Source organism: Crocodylus siamensis, chromosome 4, assembly GCF_052110815.1.
Source record: "Crocodylus siamensis isolate JL-2025a chromosome 4, ASM5211081v1, whole genome shotgun sequence".
Classification (NCBI taxonomy): Eukaryota; Metazoa; Chordata; order Crocodylia; family Crocodylidae; genus Crocodylus; species Crocodylus siamensis.
Genome location: NC_143398.1, coordinates 21,726,536 through 21,746,808, shown reverse-complemented (window position 1 = coordinate 21,746,808; position 20,273 = coordinate 21,726,536). Strand labels below are relative to the sequence as shown.

The 20,273-nt window shown below is 42.2% G+C and overlaps 1 protein-coding gene and 1 long non-coding RNA gene across 7 annotated transcripts in view; one reads left to right on the top strand and one right to left on the bottom strand.

The window, feature by feature from the left end:
• LOC149865531 (uncharacterized) overlaps window positions 1-13,978 on the top strand; it is a 32,270-nt gene extending 18,292 nt beyond the window's left edge. The window contains exons 3-4 of the long non-coding RNA XR_016441719.1: window positions 6,061-6,182; window positions 13,376-13,978. This is a non-coding gene — a long non-coding RNA (uncharacterized LOC149865531). The remainder of the gene's footprint in view (window positions 1-6,060; window positions 6,183-13,375) is intronic.
• The window catches only part of MAGI2 (membrane associated guanylate kinase, WW and PDZ domain containing 2), a 1,241,136-nt gene that overhangs the window by 233,397 nt on the left and 987,466 nt on the right, over window positions 1-20,273 (bottom strand). For 5 of the 6 annotated variants that reach the window (XM_090041911.1, XM_090041916.1, XM_090041912.1 and 2 more), the window contains 2 exons: window positions 15,737-15,858; window positions 14,000-14,182 (listed from right to left, as the gene is read on the bottom strand). In XM_090041911.1, coding sequence (XP_089898037.1) covers window positions 14,000-14,182; window positions 15,737-15,858 — 305 coding nt within the window. Of the gene's footprint in view, window positions 1-13,999; window positions 14,183-14,939; window positions 15,066-15,736; window positions 15,859-20,273 lie in introns of all 6 variants that reach the window. The other variant, XM_090041915.1, reaches the window with a different exon arrangement.

The following is a 20,273-nucleotide window of genomic DNA, read 5'->3' as shown; positions in this document are numbered from 1 at the left end:
AGTTTAGTAGGACAGCCTAGGACACTGGGGATCCAGGTTCTAGGTACTTAGCCAGAAGGAGCTTGATCCCACTTATCTCCAGACAGTGGGAGCTCTAGTCACTGGATCATGGGACAAAGTGGACCAGAAACACCCTCTACACTATCTGCTGAAGTTGGGCTACTGGACACCTAAGAGTGAAAGTATCACAGGGCAAGAAGGGTAGTTTAGCAGAGATAGTGCTCTTCTGCATTCTATATTTTATATAAAACTGTGTGTTTGCATCTCTAAATTCATTTTACAAAAGCAGAAAAAAGGCCCAGCCCTAAAACATGTTGAGTAGCTTCAGCTATAGGAGATGCATGAAGAAATGAGTATATTTTTACCAAATCTCTCCTAGGCTGCTCACCTTCCACTAACCCTCAGCGCAGAATAATAGTCCATTTCCCACTAACCTCAGGCACTAGAAGGGGCCTCTGGGGCCATCAAGTCCAGTTGCCTGCATTTTCATGCAGTCAGGTTTCCAAACAGTTCTTAAAAAGGACTACTCCAACCCATGGCATGCTATAGCCATAAACACATTGTGAAAACAAATGAGAAACACCTTGTCATGTGCCACAGGGAAAAAACCAGGGAGGAAAAGGGCTTTCATCAATGCTTTACCACTGCAAGGATAGGGTAACTGTATGGTTAATATATATGTATAGAGTATCATAGGAAAAGGACTATGCCTTATACTAGAGAAGAGGGCAAAAATCCCCACAGTTGTTGCCTATCTGAGCTGTCAGGAAGGAATTTTTCCTAATCCTAAATCTGGCACATGGTTTAACCCTTCAAACCTCCTTCAAAATATTTGCTCTAAAGATCAACAGGTTTGGAAGCAAAGAAGAAAAGCCAACAGTTGTGAATCTCTCATAGAAATCAATCTATTGGCTGCCAAAAATCGATGGTCCTTTGTTCCAGCTTTTGAGTGGATCTCAAGTGTCACGTTCACAGAACATGAAAGGAGTGTGCATGGCCATGCTGCTCTCTTCACATGACAGGCACTGCTATGCCACGACATGGTGTGCTACTTTAAATACCATATTTCATGGTGTATAAGTCCAGGTTGAGAGCCAAAATATTTACCTTTAAATTTCTACCTTGACTTGTACACTATTTCAGTACTTTTGACCCCTGCCCCAGTGCTGCTGTGGCCTGGCCTTGGCCCCAGCCAAACAATGGTCTGACTCCACCCGAACTTCTTCACATACCAACAGCAACCCTGTGGCTGGAGGCCATGCAGCCTGGGCCCAGCCTGAGCATGGCCTGCAGGCCTTGCCATCATTGTGGAGATGCTGCTCAGCTGGATGCCAAACCTGGCCCTGTCTCCTGCGAGTAGTGCTGCTTGGACTGTACCAGCTGAGCACTGAGCCTGGCCCTGGCCCCTGTGAGCAGCGCAGCCCCATCCCCTGTGAGCAGCCATGGGCTTGGTGCTAAGCTGGCACCTCCCAGGCAGAAACGCTGCCAGGGGATGGGGCCGCGGCAGTCAAGCACTGAATCTGGCCCCATCCCCTGCGAGTGGCACTGCCTGGGCCACACCAGCTGAGCACTGAGTCCAGCTCTGTCCTCTTCGAGTGGTGTTATGGCACGTGTTCACCCTCTGAGTGAGGACATGTAGGGGCCAGTATAAGTTGACTCCATATTTCTGATCCAAAAAGTTAGGTCAACTTATCAGGCTCTACGAAACTCCTAAAGTTTTGGATCAGAAAAATAGGGTCAAATTATACGCCGTGTTAACCTGTACACTATGAAATACAGTCTAGTATCTCCTGAACCAGAAACCATGCAGCTGACTTTAGTGCAACTCTGTGATTGGACTAATTGGCTTTTCCTCTGAGTCAGGCTGATCATCCCAGGCACATGTACTTCCAGTTCAGGAAGCAGCACGCACTGTAAAGGGTTTCAGCTCGGCACTACCTGGCCCAGTTAGCAAGAGCTCTAGATAGTTTCCTTATGTGGGTAAGTCTTGATCCCTTTAGACTCTTGTCCCATGCAGAGGAAGGAATTTCAAACCAGTAAGGTGCAGAGGGGGCATGCTGAGGGAATGGTTGCTAAAATAGCACTCTGCAAATCTAACACACTTTTCATTCCTCAGTGCATCTATGCTGCTGGCTGAATTGAGGATATATAATAAACTCTAATGTTTGCCACTGCTGGAATACAGCCATCCAGTACAGTAGGCATTTAATGGCATAAAGCAACAACAATGTAGGTTAGGAAGTGGGAGGGGGTGGGGACATGGTATCTAAATAAGCCAAAAGAGTGAATATAGGTGGGCAGAATCCAGATAGCGTGCTTGCAGACAGAATTTGGCCAGAACATGTGAGAGTTAAAGCATTGTGAAATCTTTAACAAATACGGTCAAGACTTCAGTTTTATCTCATATCTAGAAGCTGGCATCCCTACCAACAAAAATGCCCCTTTCCAGTACTTTGGAATCACTGATCTCACTTCAAGCCAGTAACCACCAGCTACTGCCAACCACTCTCATTGAAACATTATTTTGCTTGTGTTTGGGTGGAATGAAAGAGATTAAGCTTTTTATCCCCTGGATTAGAGACATACTAATATAGCACAAGCCTATCAGTACTATTAACCTATGGATGAAATCACAAAGAATGCACCTAGCAAAAGGAGGAGGACAGTTAACCTTCTTACTATCTTTGCTTCTATAGGTGCCGACAGGCTAAATAAAGTTGTGACTGATGTTGTGATATGATGTTACTTAGTATAGTCCCAAATTGACTGAGGAATTGACTGAGGCCAAATGATTTTTTATTCCTTTCATTAGGAGCACAAATAGCATGCACAACAGTCTTAGAAGTAAATGGAAGCTGCTTATCCTTAAAAAACATCTCTGTGTTTAAAAGCATCCAACTTTACATTACCAGGAAATTTCAGTTTTTAAATGTGAAAGCCATTTTTTTAAATGTCACAATGCTTAAATTGTCAAAATGTCACAATGCTTATTTACAATGAATCTGGAAGGCAAGTTGTGTAATTGCTGAATAAACTTTACCACTAAATGGGACTAAAATGTTCACCTAGCCTAATATCCTGATGCTGACAGGGGACAATGCAGGATACTCTGGAGGGGTAAGTAACCTCATAATGGAAAATCTTGCACATAGGGGAAGTTTTCTTGTTTCTTCTGTCTCAGTCTTGGTCAGGGACTGGCTTATCTCCTGAGGTATATCCCTGAAAATCTATCTTTTTGTACTGTGACCATGGGTATTTTTACAATGCACCATGAGTAAATAATGGGAACATTAAAATCAAAACAAGGTTGAAAGCTGGCATACAGTTAACATGCAATGTAGTTGGTTCACCTTTTTGTATGTATTTCACATCTGCATACGTGTACAATCGATCTGCCTTGATACTTAATTACACCAAACTAGCCTAGGGTTCTTTTCAGTAATAATGCTAATTACAGTATTACAGCTTACAATAATCATTGTATTTTGAGATCTCAGAGGACTTTGCAAAGTTTTAAAAGTATTGGGTTAGTTCCAGCTTGGTAAAATAGGGGTCTAAGCAGGACCTAAGCAGGATTTAAGCACCTAAGTGATCCTGAATTCTTTTTATCAAATAGCTGTAAAACTCATCAGGTGGCTAAATTAATGTAGTGTCTACATTTTGGAGTGCAAAGATCATTTAAAATTGAGGCTCCTATGTGTGCAAAGCAGCCCTACACATGTGTATTGGTTCCTGATCTTGATAATGAATGGTTGGGGGTGTGTGTTGCACGGGAGGTAGCCAGATTCAGCTTCATCCCTGTAGCTCATTTCACTTTGCTACCACAGCAAAGAAGTTACGGTCATTTTTAGCCAGCAACCTTTCTTTGACAGCTCCACGAGCCTCATGTTAGAAAGGGTTCTGAGGTGCTTGTCAGCTCCTGTAACTTTCCTACCTGTCACTTTTCTCCAAATCAAGACCATTATCTAGGTGGAGACATAGGATCCTTGTATGGACATGGTCCCCATAGGTACAAGTAGCTAGAAGGTGAATTAGCTTTAGTAATGTGACATTTCTCAAGCATTGTGATACTGTGGTCCCCATAAACTCCTCAAAACTCTCCTGTCCCTAGCTCCCAGTCATCTTTAAACAGCTGGCTCTTAAAATAATTTCTTTTGCCTTGGTCAGTGCAACACACTCATGAAGGGGAAGCAGTGATCAAAATCAGTTATTTAAGTATCAAAGAACAGTAGGTTAGACATCATACTGCTCACTCTGCCAACAGCCTCTGACCTCATTCACAATGAACAGTTCCCACAGAGAGCCCACTATGTACAAAACACTGACTAACCACCAACTTCCCTTCCTCCACAGCTCAGGGCCTCCCTCGTTCTTTAACAGGAAAAGTCTCTCTCAAAACCCCCCTTTTTGCAGCTCCTTTTTATGCTAGATTAACAAGTTTAGAAGAAAAGTAAATAATATAAAAAAGGCATGAAAAGATTACAGAAAATGTATTACTAAAACTGTACGGAAAGGTAGAATGAATACATAAGGACCACATTGAAATTGACAGTTCTAGGTTATTAATCTTGATATTTCATTATCAAGTTCTCGCTTCTGTCATTTCTTAATATAGAATTCAGTTCCTTTCTCCATTCCCAGTAGTTCTCATTTTTAAATAATAACATAATATTTGACACTAGTTCTTTAATGAAATGGCAAATTAGATGATGACGACAACTACTATTTTCATTGTACATTTTTGTCTGTTCACAGAAGTATAAAACCAAATCAAGTAAGAGGGATGTTAATTACATTTGATAGAAGAAAAATGTTTCTGCAACTGCAGCATTTTTGGCAACCACAGAGTTCAATGTGCTCTGCTTACTGAACTGGCAACTTGCAAAAGTTGCAAAAACTGTCCTAGTAAACAAGAATTTATGACAATTTGTTTATCCTTCATTGACCTAAGTTAAATATCGTAATGTAGCAGTCTGTTGATTTAATATGATGCATTCAGATGGAAGAGGAAGATTACAGATTTATAAGACTTGTCATTCTTTATGCATGGGCTTTTAAAATGACAACATAAAGAACAAAATTTGTCGGAATCGTCTTAATACCACCACAGATCATTAGGTGATAACGGGCTTATGTACATATGTCTTTGGTACTGCACCATCATTTAGTACTTCCTTTCCAAAAGGAAAGTACTAAATGATGGTGCAGTAACAGCCCGTATTGCACCATGCTAGTGGCACATGGTAATTTTAGCCCCTACATCACTGTAGCAACACGCTATAAGGAGGGAGCACCTTGCCATGGCAACATATATCACAGTTTGTGCCCCCTGATGCTACATTGCTGTAGCATGTTGCTATGGTGATGTAGTGCCGTGTGTAGACACGCTCACTATGTTCTTTTCTCTAGGTATTATGAATTCAGTCATTCTAATACTTTCCTAATTTACTTATTAAAATATATATAAACAGAAGTAGGATGCTGTATGTTTTTCATAGATTGATTACAGTTTTAGTACATAGTGAGATTTTTTTTCTCCTGGTACATGATCTTTAGTAATGGCTAGAATTTATGACTGCCTATTATCTGTTATAGTGACATACTGTGATGCCGGAAACAACACAGAGTGGAAGTTAAAGCATTCTCTAAGTATAAATTATGATTTGCCTGTGAAAGGCTATTTCAAGCAAACAAAAGTACAGAAAAATGGATTGCGAGTGAGGGTAAACATAACATAATGGTTCATATTTCCAACAATAGCTATGCTTTGTCACATTTAACTTTTTAATTCTTTATTTATAATGTTGTGTGATATAGTAGCTTTGTATTTATGAGTGATTTTGTCTTGTGGTGAGGAAAAGGGACTTACAACCAACAACAGGAGACCTCCATTAGTTTCAGTAGCAGAGGTCTGTGTTGAATGAGGAGTGAAGTACAAGCTGTCATGCATTTGCAATTTGTATTTATTGTGTCACTTTTCCCCAGGAAATGGATAATTTTAGGTAAATGTCTCCAATTCTATGCTTTTATGTGTCTGTCTGTGCTGCACTTTGTCCCCAGCAAACAAAAGTTGATGGATTCAGCTCTCTATATGCTGTATGACAACATAAGCAGCACACTGAAGGTGGCAGAGGTGAAGCAGTGGGAAGCAGTTTATACTACACACATGAAGAAATCAGAGGGTATGTCTGTATTGCTACTTAGGCCTGCCTCAGGCATACTCCCCAACACTAGTCCACTCACCTACTTTACTCACCTACTCATCCACTTCTAATTTAAATGCACCCCCCTTGTACCCCCAGCAGTAATCCAGCCCACCCCCACAGCTCTCCTGAGGATCAGAACCCATGGCCGAACTTTTCTTTGCTCTTACCTTCCCTGAATATGTTCAGAATTCACTTGAGCTGAGTAAAATGTAAACATGCAAAGTTGGTTATTGGCCCTTTTTGCTCTACTCCCTGTTTCTACTGCCCGTGATTAAATGAAAGCACAGAGAAAACAAGTACTGTGCATAATTTCCACTTGAGCTTCCTGTTCCTGTCCAGTGGATCGCTTTCTAGGGATCGTTCTATCTTCTACTTGTCTCGCCTTGTACACCTTGCATGGGGAGAAGCCCAGGGTGGTCCCAAAAAAGAGGTTGCACTAGTCATTTGATTAATTTGATGATTTCATCAGAGCTTATGCATGAGCAAGGACTTTGAACTGCTTAGAGGTGTCAACACTTAGGTTCAGGAGGAGAAATGTAGAGACCTCAGGCACCTACAGAGTTAAATGGCAGCTGGATGGAAGTGTCATGAAGGCCAGTGGTGCCTATGTTTTTGGAATTAGGTGCCTAAGAAGGCATTTAGGAGAATTCAATATGGTACAAGGCAGCACAGCATGTGGCTAATACCTGATGCATTTGCTCTGAGAGTGCTGGTACCATCTTGATTTCCAAGCTCAGGCACTACTAACAGTTTAGCCAGATTGGCATACTGCTCAGCATAGATTCAAGTAATTACCCAGCAGAGAAGAGTTTTCCAGTGTACACTGGGTTCTGTCCTGCCTTGGCCATATGGCTACTGGTATACAAGCCAGCTCCTTTATAGCTAGCTGAGGTATGCCTACCCCAGACCACAGTCACAACCATGATGAACCACCCAGTAACAGCTGAAGCAATGAGAGAGGGATAGAAAGGATATGGTCTTGAGATGAGATAGGTGGGAGTGGGAGGAGACTGAAAGAAGAAAGAGAAACAGGAGATTAACAGGGAAAATTAACAAGAGAAACAGGGTTGAAATCCTGAAATCCACAGCAAATTCCCATTGGGTTCAGTAGGGGCAGGATATTACTCAAGGAGTGGGTGGTGGCAAGGTGGAGAGGAATAGGGCAGGTGGGGAGAAGAGAGAAATGAGAGAGAAGAAAAATTGGTGCAGGAGGAAAGACTACTTATTTCTTTAATAGCAGCAACCTTCACAGATTTTGTCAGAGGAGGTATTTCCAGTGCCCAGAAAGGTCATATGAAGGGCTAATAATGGGCATTTTGTATCATTTCTTTTTCTTGGGTAATTTAAATATTTTCACCAGTGACATGTCAGTAACAAAGTTTTAGGAAGCGATTTGTGGACTGATTGAGATCCAAATAACGCACCCAGTCCATTTCTTTGTAATAAGCTGGTTCAAAACCCAGATATTGGGTAATCACAATGCTTTTTTTAATCAGATGAAAATTTTGAAGTTAGACCTGTCTCTGGCCATGTTTTCACTCAGTGTGTATTATATAGCAGTCCATGTTTTACTGAGAGAATAAAAAGAACGAGTAAAATGTAATGAAAATAGAAACCACATGAGGATTTGAATTCAATAACTTGAAATAAAAAAGCACTTTAATCCAGGGTCTTTGGTTAACGTAAGTGGGAATACATGGTTATTATCTTGGCCACTGGAGAGAGCTCATATTATCTAAAGGCAATAGACATTTTAAGAAATATGAAGAAAATTAATTTAAGAAAGATGAACACAATGGCTGCAAAGCTCAAACAAAGTGCATATTTTCCCGTAGGCCATATTAATATATCTGTTCATATGCAAAATGAACATTGTAAATTCATACTATACTTAGAAAAAAAGAAGGAAGAATTTCTTTCTGATTTGTCATTTACTAACATTATTTTATATGTCATTAGCACACAATAGTAAAGATATTGCCAATGTAAGTATTCAAAAAACATGAAGCAGACCCCTCAAAATGAAGAGATCAACAACAACAAAAAAATGTTTTTTTAAAGAACCCTAACAATACACTGTGTATTCTTTTGGTTTACTTCATGGTTTGAGCCTTAAGGGACTATTCTGGTCACATTTTTAATCCCTTCTCTGCAACTATGAAGGCTAGAAATATATTTCTTTCAAATAAATGCTGAGATACTCGTATACTTTAGTCACCTGAACCCAGGAGCTGGGTTTTAACAATGCCAATGCCAGCAGAGACTCCTTATGCCTGAAGAAGTGTGCTTGTGCCCGAAAGCTTCCAAAGAACTTTTTTCCAACTACTCAGTTGGTCTAATAAAAGATATCACATCTACCCAAAGAAGCATACCTAACTACCTAGAGCAGTGGTTCCCAAACTGTGACATATTATGAACCACCAATTTAAAATGATACAACGTTAAGTACTACCAGCACATTTTTCAGTTCAACCTTAAGTACCACCAGCAAATTATGTCATATAAAGTAATTATAATAAATCTGTTAACATGTACCACTAACAGGTTGTCTGAGTACCACTGGTGGTGCCTGTACCACAGATTGGGAACTGCTGACCTAGAGATTCATTATAAAATTGTGAGAGCTAGCAATCTTATGTCAGAGATAGTAAGCCTTAGTAAAACCACAAAGGGCAAATTTAATTTTATCCACATAAACCCTGAGCTTTTGGCATTTTCCACCTGATGTACATGGAGATTTCTGAGGAAAGGTATTCTATGCAAAGGACAGGAATGTATGCACTGAAGCACCCCCATAGCCACAGTTGCAAACAACAGGATGAGAAGGCATCCATAATGTCCAGTTCTACTTGTGCAGGGTGCTACAGACCAGTGTCTCTAAACATCTTCAGACTCCAAGCACCACCTTGGCATCTTCCAAGGCACTCCTTAGAAGATGCCAGCTCTTAGTTTTCACTTTTTTGATTACAGAAAAATTATGATTACAGAGGAGCAATTGTTCTGTTGCAAAGAACCAAAATTAGCTAGAATGTTTTTAACAATATGGATTCTTTTTTTTTTAATTTCTGGATTTGTCTTGTGAATCTTTTTGCAGTACTAACATTGTGTGGCTCCCCATGGCACACTTGAAAGGATCTCAAGAGATTCCAGAGTGCTGTGGCACCCTAGAAGAGAATCATTGCTATAACCAGTGACACCACATAACTATTAGGGCTATGCAAACCTTCAGTCCCCAATTCGATTTTGCGGCTATTTGGCCCAATTTGGTGGCTGAATCTCTGAATCTGAATTGAATCAGAAGACTCTTTAATCTCTCTGAATTGAATTGGAACCCCCACCCCCCGAATCAATTCGGAGAGATTTAGAAAGATTCAGAGATTGGGACATAGACGCAGCTTTAAATGTTTTTTCTACATACCTCTAGGTAGCAGGCAGGTTGTGAATGATGCAATGCTGGAGCGCATGGAGTGTCCCAAAGAAGAATGCAGGGCTCCTCAGCACGCTCAGCAGCAGACTTGGAAGTGGACCAGAAGCACTTCTGGGTCTGCTGGGAAGTGCACAGGGCCCACCCCGGCTTGGTGCATGGAGTGCCCCACAGAACCATGGGGGGCTCCCCAGTGTGCTTGGCAGCAAACTTGGAAGTGGACCCAAAGTACTTGCAGTGGGCCAAAAGTATGTTCACCACCAAGCATGTGGAGGGCCCCCCTGCACTCCTGTGGGATGCTCCATGCACCCCAGCATCACAGCGTTCACAAGCCACAGTGGTACCTCGAGGTATGTAGAAAAAACATTTAAAGCTGTGCCTATATCCGAATCGCTGATTCTCCAAATCAGAATCGAATCTTTGGATTTGGCTGAATCGAATTAGGGACAGTGATCTGAATCAACGAATCAAATCAGTGTCCCTGATTCAGGATGAATCCAAATCTGAATCAAATAGGGCCCGCTTTGTACACCCCTAATAACTATCTTCAATCCCATCATCTGTGACAGCCTATTTTGGGTATGATGCCAGCAGGTTCCATCACGGAGGGCATTTAGTAGTAGAGTACGATAAAGAGCCTTACTTGGGCTTCCTTTCTTAAAGAAAAGTGTTACAGCTGGAGTTATTGGTGGAGCAATAAGATTTCCTTAGAAACCTGGTTCTTTATAGGCAGTTATAATCATGATCTTCTTGTTATGGTTAGACTACTGTAACTTAAGAGGCAAGGTAAGAATCACAGTAGAGACGCTATTTAAAAACAAGAAAAGTAAAATTATATCAAATGACTCTGTGCCATGCAACACAGTTAACCTGAAAAAAGTATACTAGTGAGTAGGGCTGCACAAAGCATCAGTGTTTCATTTCAACTTCCATTTCGCTGTTTTGAAGGAACAGTGTTTCATTTTGCTGTTTTGAAGCACTGTTCCATTTTGTTTCATCTAAACTGTTTCGCTGTTTTGACGCATTTCGAAGTTTCGCCCATAGGCTATAATAGGGAATCACAAAAATGCCAATAACATTGTCATTTCTTGCAAGGACAGTAGCCCCTTCTGAGGTCATGAGGCATGCCAAGTTTCAAGGAGATAGGTGAAGGAGTTCTTGTGAAACTGTACCTCAAAGCAAAACTAATGCCACTTGCCAGTGGCAGCACCTGCTGTCATCCTGCATGCAGAACCAGGGCCCACTCCCCCAAGGAGGTGTCTGGCATAGCCCCACAGCCCTCCAGGGGTGTGGGCCCAATGATCTATGTGCAGGATGACAGCATGCTGCCACTGCTGGCTGGGGCCAACGCCAGCACTGGGTTTTTCCCAGTGCTTGGCATGGTGTGAGTTCTGCCGGACAGACTCGGGTGCTGGCACTAGCTTCAGCTAGCAGTGGCAGCATGCTCCATATCCGGTGAGTGTGGAGCTTTAAAAAAAAAAAAAGCCCTGCACTCACCAGATGCAGCAGTGGCGACTGGGGCTTCTGAGGCCTCATGGCAGAGCCCCCCCCCCGCCACAGAGTGGGTTAGCGGGGGACAGCAGGGATTGCCTCTTCACATCTGGCACCCACACAGCAGCTGCAGCATTGTGCGGGTGCAGTTTGGCTCAGCAGGGCACCGTGTGCTGTCTGTGAGCTGGGGTGGATTCATCTGTCAACCGAAGCTCCTGTTTGATTCTCCACCTCAGCTGATCATTCCCTCAGCTCTTCATGGATGGCATGAGCCCTGGATCTGTGTGCAGGGTTTCAGCAGACTGCTGCTGTGGGCTGGGGAAATAGCCCAGAGCCACTGCCATCCCCAGCTGGCAGCGGCAGCCTGCTGTCATCCCGCATTATTTGGGAGCCTGTGCCCCCCTCAGGAAGAGCTGGGGGAAGTGATCAGAGAGCTGGGGGAAAGATCGGGGAGCTGGGGAATTGAACGAGGAACTGAACATTCCCCCAGCTCCTGGGTCAATTCCCCAGCTCCCTGCTTGATTTCCTACCCCTGGGTTGACTCCCCAGCCCCTGGTTCAAGTCCACAGCCCCCCATTTGATTCCCCAGCCCCCAGTTCAATTCTCCAGGCCCCTGATCAATTCCCCAGCCCCCGGATCATTCTGCCAGCCCTTCCCAGGAGGTGCGGGCCCCCAGATTTGTGTGTTGGGTTTCAGCAGTTCTGGGGGGTATGGGTTCTCTCCTGCCCCCCTGGGACTTCATGCCACAGTGGGAAGCTGGCCCCACCCCTGTCTGAGCACACAGCATGCACGGGGGGTGGGTGGGCTGGGCTCTGTGCTGTGCTTCACTGCAACAGCCACCACCTCCTGGTGGGGCAGGGGTGTGTGGACCTGGGTCCCTGGCCCCACAGCCCTGGCAGCTGGGGGCCTCCTCCAGCAGGTTTGGGGGTGGCAGGGGTCGAGGGGCACCAGCAGGGCAAGGGGGGGGGGCTTATTTTAATAATGAATTTGTAAGAGAATTTGCAATTTTTTTATCAGGGAAAACCAGGATCTCTGATGGCAAACTTGATTTTTGAGGAGTTGCAGGGAGTCATCTGAGAGTAGAATTTTCATATGTACATCAGGCATATGTCTGAAATATGCAATATAAGATAGAATAATTCTATATGTTTAGGATATTTTCATCTAATTTCCTAATTTCCTTGCGTTTGTTGTTTTCAACAAAACCTTTAATGTTATTTTGCTGTAAAGTTTTAAATTTTTTCTCCATAATTTCTCTTTGCAGTAAATAATGACAACTGCCACCAGCAGTGTTACAATGGCACCAACATTTGTTTCAGTATCAGGATTTGGCTTAGTTGTAAATATACTCCAAACCCTTCTCTGGAAAATTCAGGAACATCTATCAATAACCCTTACACATTAAAATACTGCTTGGACATCACACTTCAAGTTCTGGATCAGGCTATCTTGAACCATTACCTCATAAAGACCCTGATGCAAATTAAGCAATTTGAAACTCATCAAGCACAGTTCATCGGTAACACATTAGTTTTACTGTCTATAGCATTCATCGTTTCAGAGTTTCAGCTAGTCTGTCGCACCATTTCTTTACCACTTAGCCTTTTCACTTTTCCCTTTGTATACCAATTTGCATCCTGAGACGGCAACAATATGAATAAGATTCAAGTCCCCAGAACAGTTGTTATAAATTGTTACTAAAAATTACATTTTACTTCATGTTGTATCAGCTAGCTTTTATTATTTATCTGGCATCAAGAACTTTCATAATTTTTAATAGCAGGTTTGCACAAGAATGGCATTTTAAAAATAGTAAAATTGCCAATCCCTGCTTCCAAAGCCTTAGAGAAAATTATCTGGCCCTTACTCTACTGGCAATAATCCTGGGTTATATATCCCAATATGTTATAGTCTGGATAATTCCCTTTAACATAAAAATCTACGGAAGTAGGGACTAGTTTATCTGATAGAATTCTCCTTGCACAACTTCTATGCATGTGTATATGTGGATTTTCCCTACAATACAAGAGGCTCCAAAGGCACTTCCCCCACTAACTTGTATGATGTCCAGCAGAGGTCTATGGCAGGCTACGACCATATCCTTATGCGCTGTGTTCACTGTGGCTTCATACTACCAAAGACCTCCTGGGTTATAACTGAATTGTGATAATTCCAGGTGTTCTTATCTCTTCTCAAAAATTTCTTTTGGGATCGAGGAAGAATTTTGTGTATGGGTTCACTTGTGTTTTCCCAGGCCAGTCTTCATTTTCCTACTTCAGCCCAGACCACAGGACTGTAAACACTCTCGGAAGGCAAAGAAGCATTTGTGACAGCTGGTTTGACAGCTAAACCCATGTTCCATGGAGGAAGAGTAAGGGTGTGCATCCAGAAGCATTCTTTTAATACACGGATCTGAGGTCAGGCCAGAATCTTTATTCTAAGTAGTTGCTACCCTCATTAGCAAGATTGTTGGCTCAAACTCTAATTTGACTATTTTACAAAACAATCTTTTCAGAGAGAAATTTGAGTCTATAGATTACTCTAGTTCTCTATACGCACAAAATTCTCTTGGGTAATTTAAGCCCGTAAACAGAAAAGCATCATACCTGGGATTTGTTATGCATATCTGAGCATTTTTCTCCCTGTATAAAATCTTATAGCAAAGAGTTTTTCTGACATTTGTAAAAGGAGAGATTGCAAAGGAAATTCTTCTTTTGGTAGATTTCCCCCCCCGACATATGGCTCCTATCACTTGAAAAATGACACTAGAAAGATATCACCTACTCATGAAGGAGGCTAGAGAGAAGGTGGTGCCAATCAAACAACAGCAGCTGATTCCAGTTATCACAGCAAGCACCCCAAGAACCAATGTAATTACCTGTCTCCATTTTACCATCCTGTGCTGCAGGCCCATCAGGAATTACACTCTTCACTTGTAGAAACTCATCTGGCTCATCCCCACCAATGATGGTAAATCCAAAGCCCATGTTGCTCTTTTTGAGAGTTGTGCTGAGGAAAGTCCCTTTCAGTTGTGATGCATCACGGGTGAAGAGTGGTTTTTCTACATCAGTCAACACAAACAAGAAAGGAAAAAAGTTCTGGTCAAGTCATTCCAGAAAATGGATACGCAAGCAGCAGAAGCAGCAATAATAGGTGGTAGTGTGTAAAATTAAAGGAAATTAAATGTGCCAGAATTCCAAGGAAAAAAAATGTATTAGTGAGTTATTTTATATTAATACAAAGCTAATAACAATTTTTTAAAATCAATGGTAGATTAGTCATAGAGGCTTATACTGTCTTGTACTGGAAGCACATTTAGAGGTAGCTGTTGTGTTTCTAAAATAATAACGCAAAAATAAAAATGATATACAAGGTAATTTTGAACAACTCCTCAAATATCCCCAACCTATAAATTCAGTTTTGCAAAGAAAATTATTCAGTCTATAATTTTCCCTCCCACCTGCAATGAGGAAAATGTCTTGCATATTTTACAATCATGGTTCAAAGACAAAAAAATAAAAATAAATTCTAGATAATCTTTTTTTGTCACCCTGCACAAATGAGATTTCAGCTTCTAACAAATGACATTTAGGATTGGTGCAACAGTTCAGTGACCTTTACATCCACTTTTAATATGCTTCAATGTGAAGTGTGAAATTACTAACAGGCAAGAATAGTCCTCACCTGGCTTCCAGTGCCTCTCTTCTGTGCTTTATTTTGTGAGAGAAGGTATGAAAAAGGTGAAAAGGTTTGTGACTTAACTTATCTCACTACTTTACAACAGTGCAGCTTGGCTAACAAGCAGCACGTGGACATACCATACAGCCTGTACATTCCAGCATAGTCCCGCCGACACTGAGACAAGTCATTCACACTGAGAGACCTCTGAAGAGCAGGGCGCAGGTGAACATGTTTTGGCCTAGGTAATGTTGATGAGGAGCTTTCTACTGTTACAAAGGAGAACAAGCCTCATTCTTTGGCTATAACCTTATGTTAAAACTTACTTGTCTCTACCAATATTGATTGTTGCTAATACAGTTCATTCTAAGTACATTAATTTTCACATTACCAAGAGGCTGTATTCTTGTAAACACCTACAGCATAGTGCTCAAGGCTTTTAATTTAATTGACATTTGCTAGATGAGGTAACTTACAAACATAGCTAACACCAATTAATGGTAATTCAGAAAAAGTACAATTAATTATTTCAGTGTTGCCAACCCCAGGTGTTCAAAATCAAGTCAGATCCAAAAAAAATGATAATTAATGGCATTATTTAGAAATTAATTTGGGGTTCTTTTCTACTTTATGGTTTCTGAGCTCTTAGGATGTAATCAGGTCACGTTTTCTACCTTTTTCTGCAACCATGACAGCTAGGATTTTTTCCCCATTTTTTTTTTATTTTTACCTTAAAATAAGAAAAAATAAAAGATTGTCACAGGTCCAAGATCTGGGACTTTAAGGGAACAAAACACCACAAATGTCATGAGACTTGGTATAAAATCATGAGAGTTGGCAACACTATTTTTTTAAATCAGTCTATGTTAGAATTATTGTCACAATTATGAAAGAATTGTTTTAATCTTAAATATGATATGCTGACAGGGTACAGTACCTCGGAAACTTTGGGCCTGCATAGGCTTAGTTCCAAGTTCTGCGTTGGGCATGTTATGTTGCTGTAGCTTCCTTTTTGCTTCTAGGACAGGATTTTCAAATTGCGTTCTTCTATTTATGTGGCTGGAAAAAATTTGGTTTTAATTAATAATTGGGTCCATTTTGTGAAGAATGACCTTTTTATACAGTCGGATCATCATCACATGGCTTACTTGTGTGTCACTAGATTGTATGACCCTTACTCGTACATAAATAAGACTGCATGTAATAGAGGGCTTACCAGGGAAAGTGAGAGTCACACAAGCTAGCACTTAGAGAATCCCCATTGGGAAATTCCCTGCCTCTTTGGCATGCTGAACTCTGGTACAGGAAATGGTTTTAATCTATGTGGCTCTGTTCTGCGCTAGCAACAATTTCTCAATTCTTCACTACAAGCAACATTCTAGGCATGATTAAAACAGAGAAAACAGACAAGTATATGTATAGTGTTGTGCATAAGCTTCAAGCAAAATTAATTGTTTATAGTGAAAAGCAAAACCTAACCCAAAGAGTGATTTTTCTTTGGTTGCTGATTAATAAAGTAATGAATCTATTGTGTGCTGGATTCCCATAACAAAAGGAATGATTATACCAGAGATGGTATTTTAATTCTACAATGTATTTCTGTTAAACTTAACAGAAAAATGGGGAAAGTGTAGAAAATAAATCACAAATATAAGGGCATTAAAATAGGGAAAAAAATCATTGCCGTGCCACATATGTCAATATGTAAAACTTCCTCTGCCATATTGGCACGTGTTCTTTATTACGATAACTTTGTTTTGTACAGTGTATATTTTTTTGTACAAAACTTCTTTTCCTGTACAATGTTGCAGAGGTGGCTGTCAAGAGAATACATTTTTACTGACTAGTGGATAATCCTATAGGAAATGGAATATTTCCGATGATATGTTTCATTCGTCTCCCACTAAAGGCATAGGTATTAATTTCGAAGCATTTCAGTTCCTTGACACAGGTTAGAAAATGTGTTCCAATGGTTAGTAAATTATTGGAGACAGAAGGACACACACACACACACACACACACACACACACACACACACACAGAGAGATAGAGAGAGAGAGAGAGAGAGAGAGAGAGAGAGAGTGCTATGCACGAAGGACTAGAGATTCATCCACTCACTTCCTCTTTGTTCTGAGAGACCTGTTAGATTTTGAATTACGAAAATCTGGTCCTGACTATGGTAAATAGCCATTGAATTTGACACTGATCCCTCTTAAAAATCTGCGACACTAAAAAGTACCAAAGATCTTCAAATTCCATTTAAGTCATCTCTGTGCTACCCTATCTAAGCACTTCTCCAGAGTATCATGATTAAGGCCTATTCCAAGTTCATTGAAAGAATGGGCTAAAGGGAATATGACAGTATCTCATAACCCATACAGTGAAAGTAAGCTGTTTGCCACCCAAAGTTAATACCCAGCAAAAATTTCATTAATGTGACTAGAAACATTAATTTTAATATATCAAAGTGAAAGAAATTTGCTATCTATTTAACATCATCATACTCAAACAGGGAGTTAATAATAGCTTTTTTTTGTGCCTCCAAAAATGAACCAGGCATATCATTTTGTGGGGTTCTTGTCTATGCCAAATTGGTCATTTGAAAAAAAATAATAGAAAATGCTTTTTCTAATCACAGCTTCAGTTGCAGTTAGATATTTAATGTTGCAGAAGTAGACCATTCCGTACTTTCCCCTGCCTTTATCACTTTAAAGGTAAATTACTGTAAAGCTTGGGGCTCATAAGTTGGAAACGAAAGGAGAAGAGAAAAATTCAGGATGGAATTAGACATTGTTTTTCATCACCTTTGTACTACCAACATTTTTTTTATGGTGATACAAAGTGAAAGCAAATAGACTTCTACGCCCTTTGTTGCACCAGAATGTGGTCGCAACAAAAAGTAGTAATAATGTGTGCTGCTTTATTGTCGTGGATGTCTATTTGCTTTATGGCAGGGAAGTGAGGGCAACCCAGATCTGCCGGCATTCTCCAGCTGCACCAGGCAGGTGCTTTCAAGATACAGTCCTGTTTGCCCTGCACAGTCCAGCACAGAATTGGACCCCCTCAAGTCTTGGAAGTGTCTACCTGGCTTTCCCTGCTTCCAGGGACTTGCCTTGGGCAATTTCTGGGGCAGATCTCTAGAAGTGGGGAAAGGCAGGGTCCCCTGTTTCCAGACATGCCAAGGGGGAGTAGGGAAGGGGGGTTGCCCGCTTCCAGAAAATGGCTGGGGGCACATTTCTCGGGAACCCTGACTTGCCCTCTTTCTAGACACACCCAGGAGACTACTGAGAGTGCACCTCTGGAAGTCGGGAACCCTGATTTATCCCATTTTTACAGATACACTTTGGAGACTCAAATCAAAGATAACAAAAAGTCCTTGTTCAAATATATAGGGAGGATGAAGAAAGTACCAGGAAATGTGGGGCCCCTGCAAGATCCTCTGGGCAATCTGGTGGTTGCGCCAGAGGAGAAAGCAGACCTTTTTAACCAATTCTTCACCTCTGTTTTCTTGGGCAGGGACTGGGACTTCCCCACCGTGATGCAAGACGGACTCAAGGGGAATGCCTCCAGACCTCAGGTTGGGGAGGACTGGGTTAGAGAGCTTCTGGAGGGGCTGGACATGTTCAAATCAGCGGGTCCAGATGCTCTCCACCCTAGGGTGTTGAGGGAGCTAGCAGGGCCCTTGGCACGGCTTTGAGCACTCGTGGTGCTTGGTCCAGGTGCCAGATGATTGGAAGGTAGCCAACGTGGTCCCCATCTTTAAAAAAGGGAGGAGGGAGGACCCAGGCAACTATAGGCTCATCAGTCTTTCCTCAATCCTAGGGAAACTCTTTGAGAAGATCATCATGGAGCACAACTGTGATGGGCTGGCCTCAGAGATGGTGCTCAAGGGCAACCAGCATGGTTTCATGAGGGGCAGTTCATGTCAGACCGACCTGATTGCCTTTTATGATCAGGTCACAAAAGCCTTGGATACAGGTGTTGCCGTGGATGTAGTCTTTCTGGACTTCAGCAAGGCCTTTGACACCGTCTCCTACCCCATCCTCATTAAGAAATTGGGTGACTGTGGCACTGATGCCTACACAGTCAGATGGATTGCAGATTGGCTCAAGGGTTGCACTCAGAGGGTGGTGGTGGATGGGTGATATTCAACCTGAAGAGAAGTGGGCAGCGGAGTCCCCCAGGGCTCGGTCCTTGGGCCCGCGCTGTTCAATCTCTTTATCAGTGATTTGGACGATGGGGTGAAAAGCACCCTGTTAAAATTTGCTGATGATACCAAAATTTGGAGTGAGGTGAGCATGCTAGTAGGGAGGGAAAGACTGCAGCAAGACTTGGGTAGGTTATAGGGGTGGGCTAGCAAAAACAGGATGCGCTTCAACACTGACAAGTGCAGGGTGCTGCACTTGGGCAGTAGTAACCAGCAGCACACTTATAAGATGGGAAACTCCCTTCTTAAGAGCACGGGGGCAGTCATTACTGACTCCAAGATGAACACGGGCTGACAATGTGAGGTCACGGTTGGCAGGGCTAACCCGACCTTGTCGTGCATCCACAGGTGCATCTCTAGCAGGGCCAAGGAGGTGATCCTCCCCCTCTCTGCAATACTGGTCAGGCCACACCTGGAGTACTGTGTCCAGTTCTGTGCGCCCCACTTCAGGAGAGATGTGGACAACATTGAGAGGGTCCAGAGGAGGGCCACCCGCATGATCCGCGGACTACAGGGCAGACCCTACAATGAGAGACTGCAGGACCTGAACCTGTTCAGCCTTCACAAGAGAAGGCTGAGGGGGGACCTGGTGACAGTCTATAAACTTACTAGGGGGGAGAGACCTTGTTTCCCCTAGCGCCCCCTGGCATAACAAGGAATAACGGTCACAAGTTGTTGGAGAGTAGGTTTAGATTAGACATCCATAAGAACTACTTCACAGTCAGGGCAGCTAGGATCTGGAACCAACTTCCTAGGGAAGTGGTGCTGGCTCCTACCCTGGGGGTCTTTAAGAGGAGGCTTGATGCCTACCTATCTGGGATCATTTGAGCCCAGGTTTTTTTTTTCTCCTGCCCAGGCAGGGGGTCGGACTTGAAGATCTATAAGGTCCCTTCTGACCCTACTTCTATGAGTCTATGACTGCCAGAGGTGTGTCTCTGGAAGTGGGGAACATGTTGTCCACTGTCCCAAAAGTTCAGTGGGCAGTACAACAGGTGATCTGTGTTTCATCCAAGGGAGTGTATTAGCTGTGCTCTGACACATCCTGGCATAGCAGTTCTGCTTCATTGGCAATGTCTATTTCTAGCCTCAGGTGTACTAGTCCACCGTAGAAGAATTATAAACCACTGATGTGATACAGCTGTGAAAAAGGCAACTGCCATTTGTGGGTATATCAGGCAATGTATTTCTAGCAGAAATAGAGAAGTGTTTTGCCATTGTGCAAGGCACTGATGCATCATCTGGAATATTGTGCTTGATTCTGGTACCT